The sequence below is a fragment of the Solanum lycopersicum genome, chromosome 8 (genome assembly GCF_036512215.1).
Source record: "Solanum lycopersicum chromosome 8, SLM_r2.1".
In the NCBI taxonomy this organism is placed as follows: domain Eukaryota; kingdom Viridiplantae; phylum Streptophyta; class Magnoliopsida; order Solanales; family Solanaceae; genus Solanum; species Solanum lycopersicum.
In genome coordinates this window covers 65,737,673-65,762,285 of record NC_090807.1, presented here as the reverse complement: position 1 = coordinate 65,762,285, position 24,613 = coordinate 65,737,673, and the positions used below count along the sequence as shown (strand labels likewise).

The following is a 24,613-nucleotide window of genomic DNA, read 5'->3' as shown; positions in this document are numbered from 1 at the left end:
TCTAAAGATTGAGATATGTTCAACTCAGTTTTTTCACTCTTGTATTTTTCAAATTCATTTTGAAAAACATTGTTTTTATAGTCTAGATTTTATCGGAATTCAGAAAAAGCTTTTCTATCCGTCAATTGAAAGTATAAATAAGGTTTGTATCCCCTGGTTTCGAGACAAAACCTTACATATAAAACCATACTGAATATGTTGTTAACATGTGTGTCTGTTAATTTCTTGTAGGTGATATGAGTATTTTTTGTTCCATTTTAAAATAAAATTAAAAAAATATATAAAAAAAAGATCCTATAGATTAAAAGGGTACTATATTATTATATTAAGATGTGGCAAATAGGGTTTTGGTCAACTTTTTGAATGAGGAATGAAAAAAAAAAAGCTCTTAAATGATAATGCTTGTAAAGTCTTTCCCCAATTGTCTTTTCTTCCTTCACTTTCCTTCCTTTTGTGTTTTCTTCTTTTGGAGTTTTTCTTCTTCTTTGGTGTGTGTGTTTGGGGGGAGGGAGGGAGGGGGGGGGGGGGGGGAACATGATGGTTTGTCATCAAAGGTAAAAAGATTTAAAACTATAGAAGCTTTGCAATAGGTAATAATAAGGAATTAAGAGTTCCCACTTGTTTCAAATTTCTTACTTTTATCGTGTTATCTTTAAGGTATTATTTGAGTCGAATAATGTATGATAATAATTTTTCAAGAAGGCTTATCCTAATATGTATGCATTAATAATGACGAAAGCTAAATCAAGATTCAATTTTCATTTAAAAGAAAATCAACTACATGTGATTTTTATACATTGAACAATAAAAATCTTACTTACGTTGATCATCTTATTTAATTAAAGATTCTTGATTTTAATATCAAAAGTAAATAATAATTAGTGAAAATTAAAGACATTTAGAAGGTGGAAGGATATGGGAGCAATCACAATCTTGAAAAACGTCTTGCTTTTATTTGGAATGGGAAAACGTGCTTAAAGCCTAGTCTAGCGGCTTTCTTTGCCTAATATTGAAAATTGACCCTATCTATCATCAGTATATATATATATATATATTAATTATTATTAAATATATATTTTAAGCGGTAAATAGTTGTAAATATTTCTAAAATTTATAGTAATATTAAATTCAATAACAATTAATTAATGACAGTAAGATTTCAACATTCTTTATTGATGAACATATTTATTATCGTTAAAAGTTATTTTTGTTATTTAATTTATCCACTTTTAATTGTTATAATTTCTTTTATAGAGTAAAATTATAAGAAATTTAACTAATATTTTATGATGTATTTTTTTTATCACATTTATATGCAAAAAGATTATAATCTATAATACTTTTCTTATGATTTTTGAATATATATTTTTTATTTAAAATATCGAATTAATAAATTTAATTTAACTTGACAAATTAATTAAATTGATTTTTGAAAAACGTAACCTAAGTATAATGACAATTGTATTAATTCAGTTTATGAAGACAGCCATATTGCGACTCTCCTTCATGTCAACCAGATTTTAATTAATGTTTTAATGGGACAATGGTGGCCCCAAATAGTAATTGGTGCTAATTATACACATCGTTGTATATACTCTAATATTTCAAGTGGAATAATATCGAACGTATCTTTTTAGATTTTAACTTTTTGTATTCAATATTGTCAATAGGGTTTAATCAATTTTAAATTTATATACTGCAAAATTTATTTTTAGAAGTGATACTTTTAATTAAAAAAAAGAATTATTCACAGGAGTTTAAATCTAAAACTAATGATTAAGTATGTATAGTAGATCTCAATTATCCAATCACAATTTGTGTTGATTATCTTTTTAGATCTCAATTAAGTATATGTACTATATCTCAATTATCCAATTTACAATGTTGAATATCTTTTCATGCCTCAATTGAGACTTGTAAGTAGCTAGGCTTAGCTTCCGTAGATAGTAGGATTACTATGGTTAGCTTAAACAAATGCTCTAAAAATTATTTTCGTTATTGCGCTTGCCGTGAAAGAGTAAGATGTTGATTCTATAGCAATTCTGATTCCTTCACCGATAACAAGAAGGAAGTCTTATAAAACGAACAAACGAACTGAAGTATATAGTGAAAATTACGATCAAATTGATTGATGAGTCCAGCGAACAGAACGATTATCTTTTTAAATATTACAAATTTATATGATAAGGACTTCTATTATTAGTGTCATACATGTACCCATAGACCTTTTAATTTACTTTGTTGGAAGGTCGTAGTTATTATTTTTATATAAATAGCTAGAGAGACTATATAGTAAACTAATTAATGACAAGACAAAGATATATTGTGTGGCTAATGTTTGTTCTTGCATCAATCCAATCTGGTTTAGTCAATCATTTCACCAATTATTTGAAAGAAGAGATCTAGTTTCTCTCTCTAGCAGTGATCTTTGGATAATCTAAACTAATTAAATTTGTTTAACTTTAATCAATTCCAAGATTATTTCGGATCAATTTACGTATATTTTAACTATTTTATTGAATACTAACTATCTAATTGTATCAAACAACTCTCTTTAGCATCGTACTTTTGCATATAAAAATTCGTTACTTAAAGTTATCTCAAACCATCTTATCTGCACCTTGATTATTCTATTAAATACTGAATATTTTACTTTCGTCAACAAAGTATCGAGCAACTCTATTTAACACCAGGCTTTGACACACAAAAAGAAATCAATTAAAGTTTCTTATTGACTATCAGGTCACACTTTTTCTCTTGCTCTTAATTTGCACCCTCTCAGTTTTAAATTAGTTAGCATGTTTTGCGTATCGAAAGTTAGTTTAACTAATTTATCAAGTTGGATAAGATCATACCAACTCAATAATTTACAATTACAATTTAGATGGTAAAAAATTATACAGAAGATACTACAAATTTCAATAATGTACATTTCAAAATGTATAACTTTTTTGATAAAACGAAATATAACAATTAATATAAGACGAAGAGGAGTATACATATTATATTACACATTACTTAGTTGTAATACAAGAGAGATTGTATACGTACTCAATGATTATGCACAACCATCTTTGTCTAAGGGAGTGCAAATATGTTAAAAAGAAAATTAAAAAATTACCTATATATATTCTATATGTTGAATTACATTAATTTTTGTTTATTTTTTTAATATTTTGTTTCGTCTTAATAAAAATATCGAAAAATCCGACAACATTTATGTGTGCCATGAGACTTCGTTATCAGTTATCAGTTAGTCTTCCGACACCCCTTTTGCATATGTCCACAAGCCAAGTATCTCTTGCGTGAACTACTACATATAGAATGACTATGACTTGATTAATTGCACAAATCGATAGAGGCGGAGCTAAAATTTGTTATTTATTATTTTAAAATTTATAATTTTTCAAAAAAGTTATTATATTGAGTTTTAAATTAACAATCTTTACGTATTTGATAAGTTTTTAATATAAATAAAAATTACTGAATTCAATCGACCTACCCCTACCGAGAGCACGTAGACTCTAACTCCACCGTGAAAACCGGAGTATTGGTGGCATTAATAAATGCGATTGTGGTACATACAAATTAATATCTGGACATGAGTGTCCATATACTAATAATTATATGGAAAGAAAAATTACAGATAAATGTTTATAAATAGTGTGATGTAAAACTCTTAAAATATAAGACATACAATTTTTTGTAATAATGATATAGTGTGAATACATTAATTTTGGAATTATTGAAGAAAGTGATTATCTTATTTTAAAGAAAAATATTATTAGAGAGATCACATTTTAGTTTTTTAAATTACTTTTTTAATATGTTATTTTCACGTGCGAGTTTGATTTCATGTGAAGTCTATAAAAAGATAAGAGTAGATGACAATGAGATTTAATTTTTGACTAGTTGATTATGCTAATATGATATTAAATTGAAACAGAAAAATTGATATTGGATCTATACAACTCGACTCTAATAGTTAGGTGAAGAGGCAATATTTGCTCAAACCATATTAAAAGACCATCCCTTCACCTTCGATGTGAGACTTCTCCAATCACACTAGAACATTTGCAATGTATTGTCTATAATTGGAGGCTTTAACATCGGAAAATAAAAATTAAGATAAATCCTATATTAAAATGTATGATTATTTCTTCTAAAATTTAAACTATCAAGGAGAGATACATATATTTATTTTCTTAATTATATTCTCGAACACTAATAAATCTCATTTCTCAACCAACTCTTTCTTTCTTTTTTCGTAAAAGTAGGTTCAAGAAACTATATAGTAGGCTAACAACAAAGTTAATTTTGAAGATAGAATAATTTTAGGCCCACCACATATATAATTGAATGTTGACACAACATAAATTAACAAACCTATATTATTAAGTAGATATATCAAACATGAACATCCAAAAATAGGAACTGTAGATCAAGAAGGACACAATTAGGTTAACTTCATTAATGTATTATTATTGTCATTATAAATATTTGTACGAAAATGTTTACATGAGGTCGATGCCTTTGTCCTCATGATGATGACATGTTTAGTGTTGATCCTTATCATGTTTAATAAAAAAAACATAGGGGTTGAGTATAATTCATACAGATAATTGTAGTGTTTAGGTTCGTTTGTGCATGTATATACAGAATAGTTGTTATCTCTCATCAATATCAAGTAACTTTGTTTATTAAGATTTGAACATACTGAAGTCAATTATATTATAATAAACTTGTCGTATAAATTAAAACAATGAAAGCAAACATGCTTATGAGTTAATAATATTGAATATACCCCCTATAAGCTAGAATATCAAACCTTATCATTAGTTGAAATTTGTCAACCTTTTAAAAAATGATACATTTAACTTTCAATTAATCTAAACAATTATTACTATCGTTTGAAGAGTATGCTCAAACGTGAAAAAAGAAACTCTAAAATGCATGTCACATGGGTCCTAAACCTGATCAAAAATCACAATTGAGTTATTAATTCTTATGTATCAACCGTGTTAATTAAGAACATTAGTAAGTCACTATCATGAAACTCATATATCAAACTCGGCGGTGGTCGACGTATAAAATTTCTTTATTCTTAATTAGAATTTTCAAATTTTGAATTCAGATTTAAAGGATAGAAAAAAATTTATAATAAACATTTTTTCCTTAAAAATTAACTTATACAATACAAATCAGTATTAAATTAGTGAAGAAAAACTCTATAAGAAGTGAATCCCCTTACAAATTTATCGAGACTTCAATATAAATTTATAAATCAGATACCAAATTGAAAATCAGAAGTTGTTTACGTTTGGGACTTACATCTCTATTTAGGGCTTACGATTTGAAAAAAAATATGGTGCAAGTTCATCTTCTCCAACCAGTTCAGGTGAGAGGTAGGATGTAATCGAGGAGATCTAGACTTCCATCTCTTTTTATGATAAGAGGTTTCTTTCATATCAAGATTGCGTTACGGAGGACTAACACATTACACATATCACTTTCCTTCTCCTTTCCTTTTCCCTTTTTCTTTAATTGATGAATGAAAGAAAACATCATATATCATATGTATCCACAATTCCACATCACAAATTTTGAAAAAGTAGATTTTTTTTTAAATTTATTTTTTGTTATTATTCAAAGTTGGTTAAGGTCGGCCAGGTGACAAACTAAATTTGTCTAATTTAGACAACCTTTTTAATAATGATTTTGAAAAGAAATAATTATAGGAAAAAGTAGTCTAATTGTCTCTATGATGGAACTAAACAATCTACCTTAGAATCTCATAGCCGAAATTCTATTTAGTCGTTTAACCAATTATATCTCTTTTGACTTTATTTATTTTATTAAATAAAATCCATGGCCGACAACTCCACTCTAAAAAAAAATTAAAAAAATAATATAATAATAAAAAAAAAACAATGACATCTCCACTCTCAAAAAAATGAAAAATCGAAATTGGCTACGTACTCATAGCTTAAAAAAAATGATAATTTATTGTTAAATTATTAGTATTAAACAAGGTTTAACGATGAATTTTGTTATGCAACTATTTAATTTAGGATTTTTTCATGCTAATTATATTTTATTTTGGTACTCCCTCTGTTACAAAGTTTAAGAAAATTTAGAAGATTTTTGAATTTTATAATCTTAGATTAAAGCTTTGTCAAATATATCAAAATATATTACGTTTTATGATTTTAAACTTTTCATATGGATGCTATTTATTTTTAAATGGATTAACATAAATAGGACAATAAAATTAAAATAGAGAAAACAGTATCTATTGACACTTCGATCGAGCTTTGAAAGGCTACAATATTGTATTGTTTTGTTTGAAGCAAAATGTGCACTTTAGAGAATGAACATGTTTAGGGAAATTTAGATATTTAAAATGTAGTTTAATTTTCCCCCAAAAAATAAAGTGCATTAGACTTTTTAATTATTTATATTCTTTTAAAAAAAATTGTGTGTGTGTGCTTGTGTGTGTGGGTGGGGGAGAGGATTGTAGTATCAAAAAGTCATATTTTCCTATATCAATTTTAGCTATAACATTCTTTTTTTGAATTTCACAATTACAAATATTTTTTAAATATATTGGTCAAACACAATCGATTAATAAAATTATTGCTTATATTATTTTTTAAAAAAATGCTTTTGACCAAAGAAATTTTAAAATAAAACAGTTTGACAACTCGATCAAATAAACTAAAATTATCATTTTTTCTTGGGTTGGGAGGGGGAGGGAGGATATCACAAATTCATATTTTCTAAATTTAATTAGCTATGACGTTCTTTTTTAAAAGAAAATATATTGGTCAAATATAATCGACAAATAAAATCATTTCTCGTATTATTATTTTTTTAGAAAAAAAAGTACTTTTGACCAAAAGTATTTTTCAAAATAAAATAGTTTGACATCTTGGTCAAATAATCTAAAATTATCATAATTAGTTATAAAGTAAGATTAAAAAAAATATACATTACCTATTAATTAATCAATAAAATAAATATCTATTTTATGACTTCAATTGTTTATTATTGTACTTCTCTATATCTCCTTCCCACTTAATTTCCCCTTGTCCTTTTCTATCGAGTGAACAGATTTTATAATTAACTCATCGAGCTAAATATGTTAATTTTAAAGAATCTTCAAACTTAAGTGTAATAAATTGATATATAGAAAAATAAGATAATGTAAAGAATAATGTAGCAAATAATATGAAACAATGCCAAAGTTTATAATCGAAATATCATAAACAATAATTATCACACAATCGAAACATCATAAACAATAATGATATATCATACATGTAAACCATCACAAACGTCAATTATCATATATACTATCGCAGACGTCAATCATCCTAAAAAAAACAACACTATACAACACATTACTCTTCTACTATAATGTGAGTCCTCTACACTCTCCTATCTAGAATCATATTTTCGATAACCTGAGACTGCGTCATATTCTCTTAACCAAGAATTTTGAAATTTTTTAATTTACTCATAATTGCAAAGCAATCAAAGAATCTATTTGAAATTCTAAAAAAAAAAAGTTCCATTACATTTTTAAAGATAAATGTGGATTAGACGTTATTGTTGGAAGACTCGAGACAATTGGTTCTTTTAAAAAATTAATAGAAACTTATAATTTATTAACTACCCAAATCTTCTTTTTCCTCAATTTTTGACAATTCAAAGTCTATGATGAGAAGAATCTGAAGAATTATTATAACAAATTATTCCTTTTATAGGAAGTTGAGGACATCAACTACCCTTTAATTAAACAATATTGTTTCCCATTAAAAAAGTACATATATACTAATCCTTCTATTTATTTATTAAAAAAATCAGTAAACGACAATGTTCCACATTTGCACTAGTTCAATGTATCTTCTTCTTCTACCTTTTTTTATATATTTATTTTATTAATTTTTTAATTTTTTTTAACTTTTACCCTCTTATATAGTAACTATTATTAACAAACAAAGTGAGACTAGGGATATAGAAGGAAAAAATCAATCTCCATTTTTTTAAATTTCAAGATTTAAATAAATTTATAAATTTTTATATCTTTTTAAATACTATCAACTTATATTACCGTTTATATAATTCTAAAATATATAATTTTAATTTTTAAAACTTAACATTTTCATATCTAAGTATATGATCAAAATTAAATTGTTCTCGGCGATAATACGAGTAACGAGTACAACAGGACATCCAAAGTGGCTGACATAATTATATTCTTCTTTTAATAAATTGTCATTATAGTATATATACTTATAACTTTAAATATGTGGCAAAATAGAAGAAGAAATGGCCCCTACCCCTTACTTAGACCATACCCCCACAAACTCTAAAAAAAAAATGTTTTAATGGTTCGATAGCTATAATTATGATAACTTTATCTCTTTTTTCCCCCTTTTTTATTAGATACTAATAATCATCAAAAATCATACTCCAATAGATTTTTATAGGAATTGTCGGATTAAAAATTGGGTTTCTTTTTTCTTTTAATTGATCATGAGTGTTCCCTTGATTGTTACTATGAAGAACTTTTTGTGTTTTTTTTTTTTGCCAAAATGAAAAGAAAAAACGTTATAGTAATTTTTTGAATTTAAACGTGAAAATGATTATCAAAAAAAGTGATGGGTGATTGTGATTATTTTATTTTAGTTGAAAATTTTGAAATATTAAAATAAAGCATCTTTCGATAAGAAGTGTTTTGTCCTAGCTACCCTAAACCACTAGTGGTTTATACTAAGTGGCCACTTTTGTGGTCTTGTATTTAAAAGTTGGTCACTTTTTTTTTTCAAATCATAGGTCGCATCAGAAGTGACTAATTTTGAGAAATTAGTGGAGCCATTAAAGTTCAAGCCTTCAAGGTAAGAAATTTGGAAGAAAAAAAGAAGATGGCTTGAAATACAAAAATAAAAGTTTACTAATCTTATTAAAAAGTTACATTCCTAATTTTTGATGTTTAGTTTTTTAAAAAAAATATATATTAAAAGATCCCAATATATGTGTTTGCTATATAGTGTAGTTTTTTTTATCATACAAAATTATTTAATGAAATAAACTGAAAAATCTACCCAAGATCTTATTGTAATAATTAAACCTTTAAATACAAAAAACAATAATTGCAGCTGCAACAAGACTACAATAATGTTGTGATTGTTTAATTGAGCAGTGAGTTGAAAGCTTTTGAAATTATGTGCATACATTTAGATATATGTTATATAATCCAGATAAACTATAGGCCAAGAACTAAATTAAAGAAGTATTGGTCCATATAATTGTCAAAGTTTGAACACAAGTAATCATTAAAATCTAATACATTGATTTATGGTCCAACTTTAATTAGGTAAAATAATATAGTCATCCTACACAATGTGAGCCACCTTCATTAGTACAATGTGTATTAAGATATTCCAACTTGGGTTCAAGGCAAATATATATCAATTTTATACGTAATATTCAATTTAGGTGGCATATCAAGTCAAAATAAAAGATCTATCAAATCTTCCGACTTTCAAGTAAAGTGTTTTGATGGATCAGTTTATTAAGATGAAAAAGAAAATTTTGTTTACCTATAAAAGAAAAATTCATAATAATTTATCAAGTGAAATAATTTTTAAGTAAGCAAAAAATAATCTTATAATGGAGTCTCGTAGTGGGGGTGGAGGTAGAGGGGTAGGTAAAGATAAGTACTTAATAACTCATTCTTTATGTTGAGTTGTTTTTTTTTTTTGTTTTTTTTTTTTTTATGTTGAGTTGTTGATTAGTGAATCTTAAGTAGGGAAAATTGTATAAAATAGCAAACTAATAACCTAAATTAAATGGAATAGCTAGGGTTTGATTTAATTGTGCTCCATAGCAAACGTTGGCAAAAATTTGCCAGGCGTCTCTCTCCCAGAAGTCTCGCTCGCCACTCTCCCATTCTCGCCTCTCTCGCTTTATACACAGAAGTGTATAATTTATGTTTCTGTTTTGTATAAAGCGAGAAAAAATTGTATATACACATGCAAAAATGTATATCTTCGTGTTATACACTTAATTATATAATTTACAAACATTTTACTTCAAATATTGCAGAGAAAAAGGCCAAAGAATTATACAATTGTGAATTATACAATTGCAGTGAAATACAATTTTTTCTAGCTTTATACAACAGAAGTGTAAATATTGTGTTTCTGTTTTTGTATAAAGCGAGAAAAACATATATCTTCTTGCTATACACTTATAATTATGCAATATACATACATTTTAATTCGATTCAGCTGTATGCAAAGCTAATTATACAATTGCAGCGAAATAGGCCAGCGAATTACACACTTTTATATGTATAGCGAATTATACAGTTTTTATGTTTGCTATGGAGCGCAATTATGCAAAGTTTGCTATATTATACAAATATGATTTTTTTGTTTGCTATATGTGAAAGTTGCCCTATTAAATATTGAATTTTGGGCTCTTAATAATACAACATTTTGTTATTTGGGCCATAATTGAGATGCAAGTTTCAAGCCCAAACCAAATGTAGACCAAATAAGATGTCATTTTGGACCATGTTTCTTTTGGTGATTCGGACATATTGGGCTGTTGTACATTACAACATAATATTGTCAAAAGTCCAATTAGGTAAATTGCCATTTTTTCCATATGCGCAGTAAAAAATTGAAGGCTCGTTACTTATTGGGAAAATTATGCGGTTAAGTAAATTTATACTATTTAATTATTCATCATGGATATAATTTACTATAATTACCAGTCACGACTAACATTATACATTAATTACGTGGGCTGACTTCGAGTCTGTATAATTAGTCACGTTTGTATATGTATAATTCGCCAGAATATACAAATGCATATGTATAATATACAATTATTTAACCTTTATACATAAACAATAGACCTCTTTCCCACTATTTGCCCTCTCTTGTGAATCTCTCTCCTTCCTCTCGCAATCTTGCTTCCCATATATACAAATACATATGTATGATATACAATTATTAACATGTCTAATTAACCTCTCTCCACTCTCTACCCTCTCTTGCTCGCCTCTCTCTTTCCTCTCCCAATCTCGCTAGCCTCTCTTCTCCCTATCCTAGTCTCGCTCGTCTCTCTGCTCTCTCTCTCTCCCAATCGCGCTAGCCTCTCTTCTCCCTATCCTAGTCTCGCTCGTCTCTCTGCTCTCTCTGTTCTCTCTCCCAATCTCCCTTGCCATATATACAAATACATATGTATAATATACAATTATCTAACCGACATAGATATACAATTCACCTTTCTCCCACTCTTTTCCCCTCTTGCGCCTCTCTCCTCTCTCTCTCAGTCTCGCTCGCCTCTCTCCTCCATATAACATGTAGCTATGAATCGTGATTATCAAACTATATCTATAGAGAGTATTAGGCTATTTTTAAGTAGCTATATTTGAAAGTTCCCTTTCTTTATGATAAATTTTGAGTTGATTTAGGTTGATGAAACTTAAAGGATTGATCTTTTTGCATCAAAAGATAAAAAGTGGTTTGAGCTTGGAACTTCCAAGTTGGAGGTCTCAAGTTCGAAATCTCTTGCCAGCGAAAGCAAGGGGATTTCCTTTTGGGTCGAGCTCGTTGCACCAGATTTGCCTAGTGTGAGTTACCTCTCCTATGTGGTTTGCGATCTATTGCATGGGAGCGGGATTTTACCCTATGCGCACCCAAAAAGATAGCGACTGTTGGTTCCCCTTGTTGTAAAAAAAAAAGATAAAAATTGAATATTACGAAGAATGAGTCAGATCTACTAACATTTTATGTAAAAAAATAAAATTACAAAATTCACATAGAGGGGAAGAGACATCGGTGACACAAGTCTTGATTATTAAGTAGAGGTGATAATTTTAAGATTATTGTTAATGACATCAATTTTTAAATTATCCAATTTGATTATTTACACAAAGTCTTGATATTTCTTTCCCAATTTTCATCAGTAGCGGAGCTATAAATTTCTTAAAGGGTGTGAAATAACAACTTGTTGTGTTAAAGGTGTTTAAAATAGGTTATTTAATCATTTCGTATGTCATTTTACTTGTATATATGCTAAATTTTTTTTCAATTGGACACCCTTGACAGTATGTGGCTACGCCACTAATTCCCACCCCAACCCCTGCTCCCTCCTATCCTCCATATATATAAGTAAACTGATACTCCTTATGTCTCTATTTAGTTGTCCACTTTAAAAAACACACATATTAAGACAACAATAATTAACATAATGAAGTTACAATTTTACCGTTATTAAATATGGTTTCAAAAAGAATGAATTAGAACTTAGAAATTTTCAAAAAATTTAAATAAGGGTAAAATAAAAAAAATTGTCATTTCTTGATTTGTCAAAATGGACAAGTAAATAGGGACATCTAAAAGAGAAAATATGGACAAGTAAACAGCGACAGAGAAAGTATTAAATAACATATTTTGAACCCATTAACATAACAAGTTGTTATTTTTGGACACTCTTTATTAAATTCCTGGCTCCTCCACTAATCCTCCCCCATCCTTGTTTTTGTTGCCGCGACCGCCCTCACCCCTTTTACTATCAGACGTGTCACCAATATTTTATAATATTAACCTTTAAATTTTAAACAAAACAAATGTGATGCAATTTACGAAATAAAAGAAAGGAATAATGAAAAGGAGCTAGATCCGTGGAGGAAGAGATAAATCTGAAATAAGAAAGAAAAAAAGACGGCAGAGAGATGGAAGGAGGGTGAGAGTAATTTGAAGAAAGACACTACCCCAAAAATGATATTTCGCGACAATAGCTTAATTGCTCTAAATATATATGTTTAACGACAATTAATTAGCTCTCTTTATATATGATCCTAAAGCATTTTAGCGACATTAGATCCAATTGCAATCAACTAATGTCGATAAAAAAATTTAAAATCTTTATTAATATATATATATATATTTATATATATTGCCGTTAAATGGTATTTTTGTTATAACGAGAGAAAAATAAACAAAAAGAGCAGAAAATTAAAAAGATATGAAAATACGAAAGAAAAAAAACACTTTCAAAATTTGTATGTACACCCTAATGTTTTAATTACTTTAATCAGATCATTTTTTATTAAATTTCATTTGATCTAGTCAGTATTTCAATTTTAGTTCTAAGACTTGAATAATACATTTCCCTCACTTTTCTCAAGAGATTATTTTTAAAAAAATTAGATACATTACTTATAAGTTATAAGGGATAAAGTAATTATATGTCAAAATTGAATATAATAGAAGGGATGAGCCCAAAAAGGTGGGAGAAAACATTTAGACTGGGTAACCTTCTGCACCCCTAGTCCCTATTTAGAAACTCCCTAACAGGCTATATTAAACGTTTTTATGTCATCAACCTCAAAATCTACCATTATTATGTTGGATTCAAATTTTATCGAAGTTGTAATATGGATTTTAAATATTAAATAATAAATTACACTTATAGTTGATGAAGTCCTTCCAACGCCAATGTCAAGTAGGGAGAGACAAATGTAGTCCTCTAATATTGGATTCTCCCAAATCTAATATTTTTTATGATTGAAGATAAAATTTACATATAATGTAATACAGTTATTACATTAAAAATATTTAAAATTACAATCAACATATAAATTGCTTACCCTCCGGTCTCCAATTAGTAATCTCATAACAGTTTGGAATATACATGGAGTTTTCTGAAATAACATTTTCTTAGTATTAATTAATATAATGTTTGATAAATAATTCACACAACAAGTTAGTACATTGTTTTATTGGAGTTTAGAATATGTCATATTATTATATGCATATTGAGTGTACATTAAAAAGTCTTCTATTATACCCTACCACAGTACCATTCATCCTTGATATCAATTTACTCCAATGTCCAGAACTTTCACACACTTATAATTGGGTGACATTGATGAAATTTATAAAGATAAATTGAATGTTTTTAAGGGTGTAATATAGTGGTTGATAAAGTAAAATGAGGATCATCAGATCTTATGTTTAAATTCTAGTAAAGATAAAAATATTAGATAATTTATTTTATCGGTGTACGTAAATATTGGCTTGAACCATATTTATAAATAAAATTATATCCTTATTAGAAATTGAGACATTAAAAGTCAATAATGTTTTAAGGTAAGAAGAGATAAATCTTTTAATTTTAATTTAGATACACAAGTCAACTAAAAGAAGTTTGATCCAACAAAAAGATTTCTTTCAAATTTGTATCTATTGAAGTAACCAACTACTTTTTTCAGTGGGAATGTCTTTAAATTTGGAACATTATAAAAAAAAGTATTAAATAGTTATCAAGATCTATAAGCTAACCAAGTCATTCTATACCATAATTCTTAATTATGTATCCCTTTTTATGCTATAATCTAGTGTCCAAATCTAGGTAGAGACAAAAGTAGTTAAATAATTTCTCTTATTTTGTTAAATTTGGTGAGCATAGTTATATATACATATGCTGATTGAAGGTAATAAATCATATTCGATAAAACAGTCTAAATGAGTGCAAATTAATTGTGACACAAATTCTATTATAATAGTTGTCCCCTACTGTTATTTTTATGTATCTAATGTACCTCCCATCTATTAAATCCTTCAATTCAATTAACGTATTACATGTGGCTCATCTATATCCACCAAACAACCATACATACATGATACTAGAAAGATTGAATAATTCAACACTTGCAAATTAACTCAAGACTCAAATACTTCATCATCAGTATACATTTACATTAACCATATACTGTGTGATCCATAGGAAGAATTGAAAACAATTGATTATAGGTAAATTTTATCTATATTTTGTGAGATAAAAAAAATATTTTCAATAGACAAAATTATGTCCATGTTCTCAAAACTAAAACATAATAGGTGCAAAACAATCCCAGCTATGACATTTAATGCCATGCAGAATAGTCGCTGCACGCGCATGATAACCGAGTGTCAGCGCGTGGAAGAAACAAATCACGCACTCTTTTTTTCAATTTATCTATTATTTTTTTAGAATTTTGAGATTCAAACATATTTATTTTCTATCGTAAATTACTTGATATATACATTTTATTTTAATGAATATTAAAATTTTATGCGATAAATTTACTTTCAAACTCAAATTATTTGACTCTCGAAAAATAAAAAAATGTTAATGGGACAAGGGGAGTATTATTTTAATCAAACAAGGTCAACTAATAGTCAGTTCCAAGTCTTAACAAGCCGAGATTTGTAATCAAATCACCAGCTAATTCCATTTAATTAAACAAAATTCAAACTCATTAATTTAATCAAACTTGAGATTCAAAAAATCTCTACAAGAAGCATCCATGCTTCTTCTTCTACTTCTACAACAACTTCTATTTCTTCTTCTCCAGTAATACTAATTTTCTTGAGATCTTCAAATTAGTAACTGAAGAAGCTGCCTATCTATTTCACCACCCATTGGTCCCCTTCTTAAATTTTCATTCACTATTTTGCTCTGTTACCAATCAGTTAAAGCTGCAAAAATAGTAGCAGCTTTTTTTTTTCTGTGTATGAGTTTTCTCTGCCTGTACTAAAATTATCCACTTATTAAATGCTCTTTGGCATTCTCATAATCTGAGTCTACTGTTATTTACTTTAAGCAATTTTGTTTCGAATTTGAAATTTTCAAACTGTTTTTTTTGGATTATGGATTCGAAATTGATGAAACCATTGCCGAAAACATTAATGCTGAAAGATTACCTGTTGGATGATTTGAGTTCCTGCTCATCAAGCGGTTTCCGATCCTATCCTCGCCGGCAATGCTGCACTACTGTTCGATTTCTTCTCGAAATCGACTTGAAGAACAAGTATCAACCAGCACTTCCTCCGCCGCCGTATAAAAATAAACCAATACTCCGGTCAAAACAATCGCCGCCGTCGGCGAAGGTTTCTGCATTTCACAAAGCTTCCGTGGCAGTGATTAACGCCGTGAAACACCTCCCGTTCGCCGGAGCGAGGTCTTCATCGACGTTGAAGAAGAAGAAGCCGATGATGAGGACAATTTTTCCGAGGAGTATTTCGCGTAAGCTGAAACGAAGCTTCTGGAAGAGAGGCGATCATAAGGAGATCTACTGGTGGACGGCATTCAACAGGTTAGATAAAGAAGAGTTAAAATCGCCGGTACTTTCTCCGGTTGTTATTGGCAAAATCACCGGAGATTCAAATAGCTCAACAACGACAGTGAGTAAGAGTAAATGTAACAGTAACACCTGGTCTTCAGATAGTGATTACACTGCTTCAACTGATAATTCACTGCAAACATCAAGCGGCAATTCGGAGGTTAACTCGTCGGAAACTGTAAACGACGCCGTAGCTTCGAAGAAATTCGGGACAGAAAATGTGACTTGCAGCAAAAAAGTTGGCGCAACTACCGGAGATGATTCATCAGATTCTACTATAAGCAGTCACGGTAGCACTACCAACTCTCCAAACACAAAGGTTAGTTTCTAATTTTTACCTCAAACATTTTTTATTTTTGATTTTACTATACGTAAACTTATATAACTTATTATTGATTATATAAAAATTACTTGATATCGTTATCGTTTAGAGTATTGATTTAATAAATCATCAAGTAATCCACTTGTACAGTGCATTTTGGTAAAACAATACTTTCTAGTGTAGAGATTTTACCTCTTCTTCTATAGCAAAATCTAATGCAATTACTAGTCATAATTAAACGCAAAAAATTTTATTTAGATGGCACAGTTATGGTGATATTAAAGTGTCTAACTGAATACTCTTGAACAAAAAATTACATTATAATTATAAGTCAAATCTTAATTTATATTAGTACACTTACAACTTTGTGAATACCCTTAGAATCAATGAAAACTTGTAATATAGTAACGACGATAACACGATATTTTAGCTATGTTATTGACTAGTACCTTTTTGTCTTTAGCAATCGAGAACGACTATTGCTATACTAGTTTTTTGTTAGGTTTTAAATTTGTAAAAGTTCGTAATCACATAGTAGCAAGATTGTTACTATACTAATTTTTGCAGGTTTTGAGTTTGTAATCTAATTGTAGCGGTAAAATTGGTTTAAATTTTTGAATATGGTATTTGGATTAAAATAATGTAAAAAGGTTTAAGTGAGAGCCAAACATAGGTAATTATTATAATTATACTTACTTTGTTCAATTTAAATATAGTACTATTAAATAAATTTTCGATTCTCTAGGTATAATTAAAGCAAGTAAATTCAAATTTTTGAAATATAATTTTTTTAAAAACGTGTAAGAAATTTGAAATAATATTTGTATACATATAAAAAAAAACGAAAATTTTCTAGAGAAATGAATTTTTCACAGCGATAAGAAAGGAGCAAAAATAGGTGGTAAATGTGAGGAGTACACGTGCGCGGTATATTTTGGGTTTTATCACATGCATCTCGATTCTGACATCTAAGTTAAAAGTCGGGTGATCCAACGGCGTAGATCCCGCTATGTGTTTGTCCACAGCGGAATCTACGGCCAGAAATGTTAGACTAGCATTATTAGTGTGGTAGTCGAGATAGCAGATTAGCACCGGATATTTTTTTATTTCCTAAAATACCCGGGACCCCCTCTTTTGACCCTCACAATTGTTGTAGATAGCAATTCGTTGATTGTATTAAACCAAATATGAAATGTCATTTTCTTATTCTAAACTTATTGTTCCTAGTTAATTCAGTTATAATATAAAATAATTTTATCATATAATAATAACATATAATAATTTCTCTTACAAAAGATAGAGCGTATGTTTACTATTTATATGTGATTTGTGATAAAGAAGTTATTTTTGGAGAAATTTAAAAATAAATTTTAAATTTTTATATAAAAAATCGTGAGAATAGTTATTGTATGCGGATGTAATTTCGATAGAAATTTCAAATGAGATAAAGAAACATTACAACAAAAAGCTTATAATTTAATAGCTATGTTCAATAATTCTTTTCAGCTGCGCGGTTTTTTAAAATTTCATTATATTAGTATACGAAAGCTTTAATCCCTTTATTTACGACCTTCTAACAAAATAATACTAACATAATTTCTTGTTGTGAAGTAGGAGGTTATCACTAACTGTCATAAAAACATAATAATACGAGGTAATTTACTGAATGAATGAAAGACATAGTTATTAAAAGATAAAGTTTTTTATATTACAACTCGAATGATTTAATCAAATTTATTTAACTTTTTTGAAGGAAAAAATAAATAGATTTTTTGTGTATATAAATATCATCAATTATTGTGCATTATAACATTACGATTTCTTTTTTCTTTTTATTATTTGTGGCAAGCTAAAGTTATGAGAAGATTGATATCCATCACATTGTACTTGTGTCGGTCGTGCGTAGGGTATTTATTTTAAATAACTTGTTTTATTGTTTAGACATGTAATATTATAATATTTATTACCATGTGGGAACAATTATATTTTCCAATTGTTTTATTGCTGGGACCTTGGTAGCTCAAAATTAGTTGTACTTATATGTTTCCTTAGAATATAAGTTGTTTTTCTACATAAGCTAGTCAATTAGTTAGTGACTCAAGTCAAAATAAATAAAATGCTACCCTTTTTTAAAAAAATATATAATTTTAAATTTTCAATATGGGTAGACATAAATCACATACTTTGTCTAGTAGTAAAGTTGACTAGGAGTTAGTGTCCAATTGCTTACGGTAGAAACATCCATAATAAAACTTGACCATATCTTTCCTATATTTATTTCCTCATTTTTCAAGAAATTACTCTAGGAGATTGGGAAATTCTTAAATGAATATATCACAAATTTAATCTAATTTAAGGTAATATATAAGTACTAGTATAGCTTTTTAAGGAAAAAAAATATCTAACGTGATTTCATAAAGATTTCGTGATAAAGTGAAATTGTAAAGGGTAATATATGCTTTTTAGAAGAAAAATCAATAACTTGATTTGCTTTTGGCTAGTTCCGTTCTTCTGTACAAAGGTTGATGCAACTATTTAATGATACGTTCATCTACTCACGATATAAATGTGTGGAAGTACATTGCAATATGTTCATACAAACTTCAAATTGAACTCATAAAATTTAAATCATATATTTTATAGTTTTCTTTTAATCTGATTTGAAATTGAGTTTTTTGTGCCACTGATAACAGAGTCCCATTGAAGTGGATATAAAAAAAAAAATTCTAAGTGTCTAAAGTAGTATATTGACATTTGACACCAACATTTATTAGTTATTGATACTCTAGCTAAGGTAGGGGCCATACTGATTGAGAGCAACTGAACATAATCCTTAGTACATTAGAGACATGCTGGATCTGTGTAGCCCCCTTTGTTTCTTTCTCTAATTATACACAAATAAAAAAGTCATTTATTTTTTTACTTTTCTAATCTTGGAGCTAATCCTCAAACATTTCTTAATATTCCTTGTTAATTTTACAGAAACCTTGGCCAAATGAAGAGAAAGAACAGTTTAGTCCAGTATCTACATTGGATTGTCCATTTGATGATGAAGATGAGGTCTCTTCACCCTTTCAACATAGATTATCTCGTGTTGAAGGTAAAATTACTAATCAATCCGCATTGTGATTTCGGGATCTTTTATTTGCTTCGCAAAATGTAGTCAGTGTCAGCCAGTTTTATCATTAAACATTATTGATATACATGTATCAGGAACTACTACCAAGAAGCTCATGAAGAAGATCAAACGATTCGAGTGTCTGACTGAGCTAGAGCCACTGAACTTAGATAAACGAATCGCGTCCTCAGAATCAGAGAGTGAATCCCCTCTCAACAATTCATCAGAAACTGAAGAGGACAAACAGACAGTTGAAGACATGGTTCAAGAATTGAAAGCCTCAATGCCATCTTATAGCTTAAAATTTACAACAGAGAAGTTACTGTTTGATTTCTTCAAGGAAAGGATTCTCAATGGTGATGATGAGTTGAAGAACAAGCTACTGGAATCAGCATTAGAATGGATCAATGGAAAACCAATTGATGTACTGTTAGATTGGAAGGTGCAAGAGAACAGGATGGCTTACATTAGAGCCATTGAAAACCGAGGCGAATGGAAGAACACAGAGTTGGAGAAACAACAAGTGATATTGGAATTGGAAGTTGAAATCTTTGGATCTTTGATGAATGAAGTGTTAGTTGATGTCATGTTGAGCTAGCAGAGTGCAAGAGTGTGTGGTAATAACATAGGCCATTAGCATAGTTAACAGGGAGTTTAGGGGGGGAAAACAAGATAATGTTCAATTCTCAAGGTTGTTTTTGTCATTCTGTTGCTAGCAGAAGAAGAATAATATGGGCTAAGCTAGAATGATTAAGACCACCTTGTTGAAATGGCTTTTTTTTTTTTGAATTGGAGTTGTTAGTGTTGATCTCATTCCTTTTTTTCTCTTCCTTGGAGAAAGATGGATAGTGAAATGTTGAATTAGAAGAGAACTTTGGTTTGTACTCCATTTCTAGATCAAGTTATGATAAATTCTAGTTTATTACTATTTTTCTTAAATTTAGTGTGAAAGCAAATTCAGATAAACAGATTGAAATGATTTGTGTGATGTCAAAATCAAATAAAACATAAAGAGTAGCTTCTTGTTAATTCACAAGTCAGGGAATACATAAGTTGAATATAGTGGTACTATAAGAATGGTAAGATTTTGTTGAAATTGTTCGTTTGAAAAACTCCCAAAAAGCTAATTATAGGTACTTCTCTTTTTCGAGACAATAGAATTGAACTATGACGTGCTCCTATTTACCCTCTCCCAAACTCCATCCATACCCTTTCCTAGTTATAGGTGGATCAATTAGCGCTATTACACTTATTATTTTGGATATTTTGTGATGTTGAGTGATTTATATATGCATAAATTTTAAGTGGAAAATATAATGTACCTCACTCACTTTTTTTCCAATCTTTGTGTTGAGTATTTTTTTTAATAAGTTTATTCAGCATGGAGAATCATACCTTGAATAAAAATATTTTTGAATTTATTATCGAACGATTTATCATTTTATTATTAATTTATATACATTTGAAGGAGGTAACAAGTACAATTTAAAGTGTAAGATGGATTTTTTTTTGTCACCAAGTGAAAAGTTAAAGGGTGGAAAGTGTATTTGACCTTTCTTTGTATTTGGTTTTCATTGATAATTTTTTTTTTTTTTTATAAAAAAAGACAAGCTAAAACAACTAAATGCAAATTGTAGACGTAAAAAAGAAGTGTTATTTTTCCTTTTTGCTATAAATGTCCCTAATATTTGTTAGATACTTAAATTACATAATAAGAAAATGACTTTTTGGCTCTTTTAAGCTTCAGATAGTGGCAATTGGCAAAGTACAAATCAAGAATCATATCCCCCACCCTACCTTTCATTTATTCTAATATCTTTATTTTTATTATAACTTGCAATTTACCCTTACATAATATTATTGTGTAGAACTATATTATATGTGTACACACAAAAGTTTGTCGAGTAAGGAAGATATAATTAGTACTTCCGAAACATACTAATGAATCATTTTTATATATTATCAGAATCTTTTCGATTATTTTCTAATTTACTCTAGATTGATAAATAAATAAAAATTAATGATACAAGAATATATTTTATACATAAAATCAAGACATGAATTTAATCAGTGTATCGGTGTCAAAAATTATTTTAAATTTGTCACATAATTTCTTAGAGGATGACTGTACACACTATAAATGGAAAAAAACCAAAGAGTTGAAAGATTAAAATATGGCCCCTGAAGTTACGGAGATTGCTCCCAAGACCCCAAAAAGGGACATACAAAATTCTGTTGATAAAATTGAACAAGTTCCAAGTATGAGTTTCAATAAATAATTTTAAAATTAATATATGATAGTAATAATTAAGTTTATGGAATAAAGTCATTAAGAAATATACAAAAATTAAAAATAAAAATGACTAAATTCAAAGTACTAATATATGAAATTTAATTTAATGTTAGATTCTTATATTTATTATCAACTAGTTAACATATCCGCGCTTCGCGCGAACATTATTAGATTTATGAATAAATTTTTTTGTTTAAAATCTATTTGGTATATTGTCTTTAGAAACAGGTAAAGAAAGAAAAATAATTTCATGAAAATTTTCTTTTTGTTTATGCGGCTGTAGTAAATTCTAAATTATATTTTAGGAGGGAGTTAAATTATGCAGTGTTCATAAAAAAAATATTAATGATAAAAGTTACTCTAAATAAATTGATAACCAATAATTTAATAAATTAGAAAACATATCATATATATATATCTATATATGTGTGTGTGAATGAAATTCCTAGAGTGAAAATATACAACTAATTTCAAGTCATGCTTATCATATTATTTTATCTAAAATAATTACATCTTTTAGAATCTATTGCTTGTAAAATAATAAAAGGTTGACTTTTATTTTTGTGAAAATCATCTTCGGTATATTGAGAAATCATGTCAACACTACATAAGCAATTCAATAGGAGTATCATATTTTCATTATTCAACTAATAATATACTCTACTTAATTTTTTTAATTTAACATGAATCTAATATGAAAAGCAAACATTCAATATTTTTAAAAAAATAACAACACAATAATTATTATTACAGAACAAAAAAAAAAGCAATTGTTGCAATATACCAAACTGTTAATAAACACTTATAAATTTATAATATATAAAAAAATACTAATAAAATACAAAAACTCTATAGAAAATCTCTTTAAAATTGTTACTTGTAGCAACTAAGTAAGATAAGAAAAACTATATAACTTGCACATTAATTACTTTAGGGGGTTATCCACATGAAAGGTTTTGAAGTCTTGAATATTATTAATTAACAATTTACAATTAAAAATAAAAGTTACATATATAAAAAAAATGTTAATTATGCAAATAATACTATTAAGTAATTGTTTGAAGAGGAAATTTTGAAAATATATTTTACAATATCACACTGGTGAAGAAAAATAAAAAACATTCTAAATAATTTAGAGAAAAGATAAATGTGATCGGAGATGATAGAAATGTACCACATCATCTTATTTATTTCTAACATTCTAACTTTATATGTAAATAGATATATTGGTTGTATGTAAATAATAAAGAGAAAATAACTTAAAATATTTTTTTAAAATTGTTATTCCAAAATTATAATCAGAAGAAGATAAAAAAAAAAAAGAAAAAGAAAGTGGAAAATTAATCTATTAGGATTGGAAATTAGATGTGAGTTATGGATGATTATTATTAACTCCTAATAAAGTAGTATGTGAAAAGTTTTTATTGTGAATGTTTCTCTATTAATAAAAATTATTTTTAATTAATTAAGTAAATTACTTTTACAAAAATTAATTAATTTAAATAAGAAAAAAGGTTAATAAAGAGAAGATAAATGTCACATCACTTTTTTTTATGTTTCTCGTTTTCAATAATTAAGAGAAGTTAAATAAATTACACTTTTTAGTTTTAATATAATTAATGTGACTAAGGGGAAATTTTTTCTTCATTCTTTTCATTAAATAATTTATTTATTCATTAAATTTTTTAAAAGTACTAAAAAATAATTAATTTATTTTTTGTTTAGTCTATGACTATTTTTTAATATGATAAACTACATCATATATTTTTTAGGGACATCAATATGCAATAGCTATAAGAAATATATCATGTGCAATATTATATTTTTCAACTGTGACAAAAATTAAAATATTAATTAGAACTTGACGAAAAAATTACATAAAAATAAAACTATATAACTTTTCATTAATAATAATAATAATAATAATAATAACAACAACAATAATAAGAAAAAGAAGAAAAAGAGCAAAGTAAAATGAAGAAAATAATGTTAATTGAGCTTTCCAATGTGTTAATTAGTAGAGTTTCATAATTTAATTTTTGTTGAATAATATGAAATTATATATCTAACTAAAAAATATAATCAAAACAATACATGAATGAATTAATCTTCAAAATATTTGGAAATCATTCAAACTTTTTTACTAATATGACCATCTTCTTGATGAAATCTTTAAATAATTATGATTCCTTCTTCATTTTCATAAACTTGTACCAAACTAATGCAAACATCAATTTGATGAATCTTGAAGAATATATCTATGATCTTTATCAATATGAAGATCATATGGTGAACTTATTAAGTACATGATTGATGAAAAAGATTAAGAAAAAAATGTAAAAGAGGAAAAAACTATACTAATAAAAAGAAAGAATGAGAAAATGAGAATGATCATTGAACATAGATAGTTATTATTTATAGTTTGTGTAAACCATAAGAATAATTAAAAATAAGTTGAAAAGACATATTATTTAAGTAGGGAATGTAAATAGATGGAGGTTTTGTTGTAACTTATTAGGTATAATTAAAATAATAAATATGAATGGATTTTTTAATTAATAAACAAATTATTTAATGAAAAGAAATGAAAAAAAATAAAAAAAAAAGGAAAAAAAGAAATTGAAATGGAGGCCATAGAGAGGTGCCACATCAGCTCCTCTATGATCCTCATTTATATATATATATATA

General features: G+C 27.5%; 1 protein-coding gene across 1 annotated transcript; it reads left to right on the top strand.

The window, feature by feature from the left end:
* The first annotated feature begins 15,396 nt into the window (after window positions 1-15,396).
* Window positions 15,397-20,557, top strand: TRM10/11 (TONNEAU1 recruiting motif 10/11). Its single transcript, XM_004246082.5, has 3 exons — window positions 15,397-16,511; window positions 19,497-19,614; window positions 19,728-20,557. Exons 1-3 carry the CDS (start codon window positions 15,720-15,722, stop codon window positions 20,228-20,230), a joined length of 1,413 nt encoding a protein of 470 aa, XP_004246130.1. The 5' UTR covers window positions 15,397-15,719; the 3' UTR covers window positions 20,231-20,557.
* The last annotated feature ends 4,056 nt before the right edge of the window (window positions 20,558-24,613 follow it).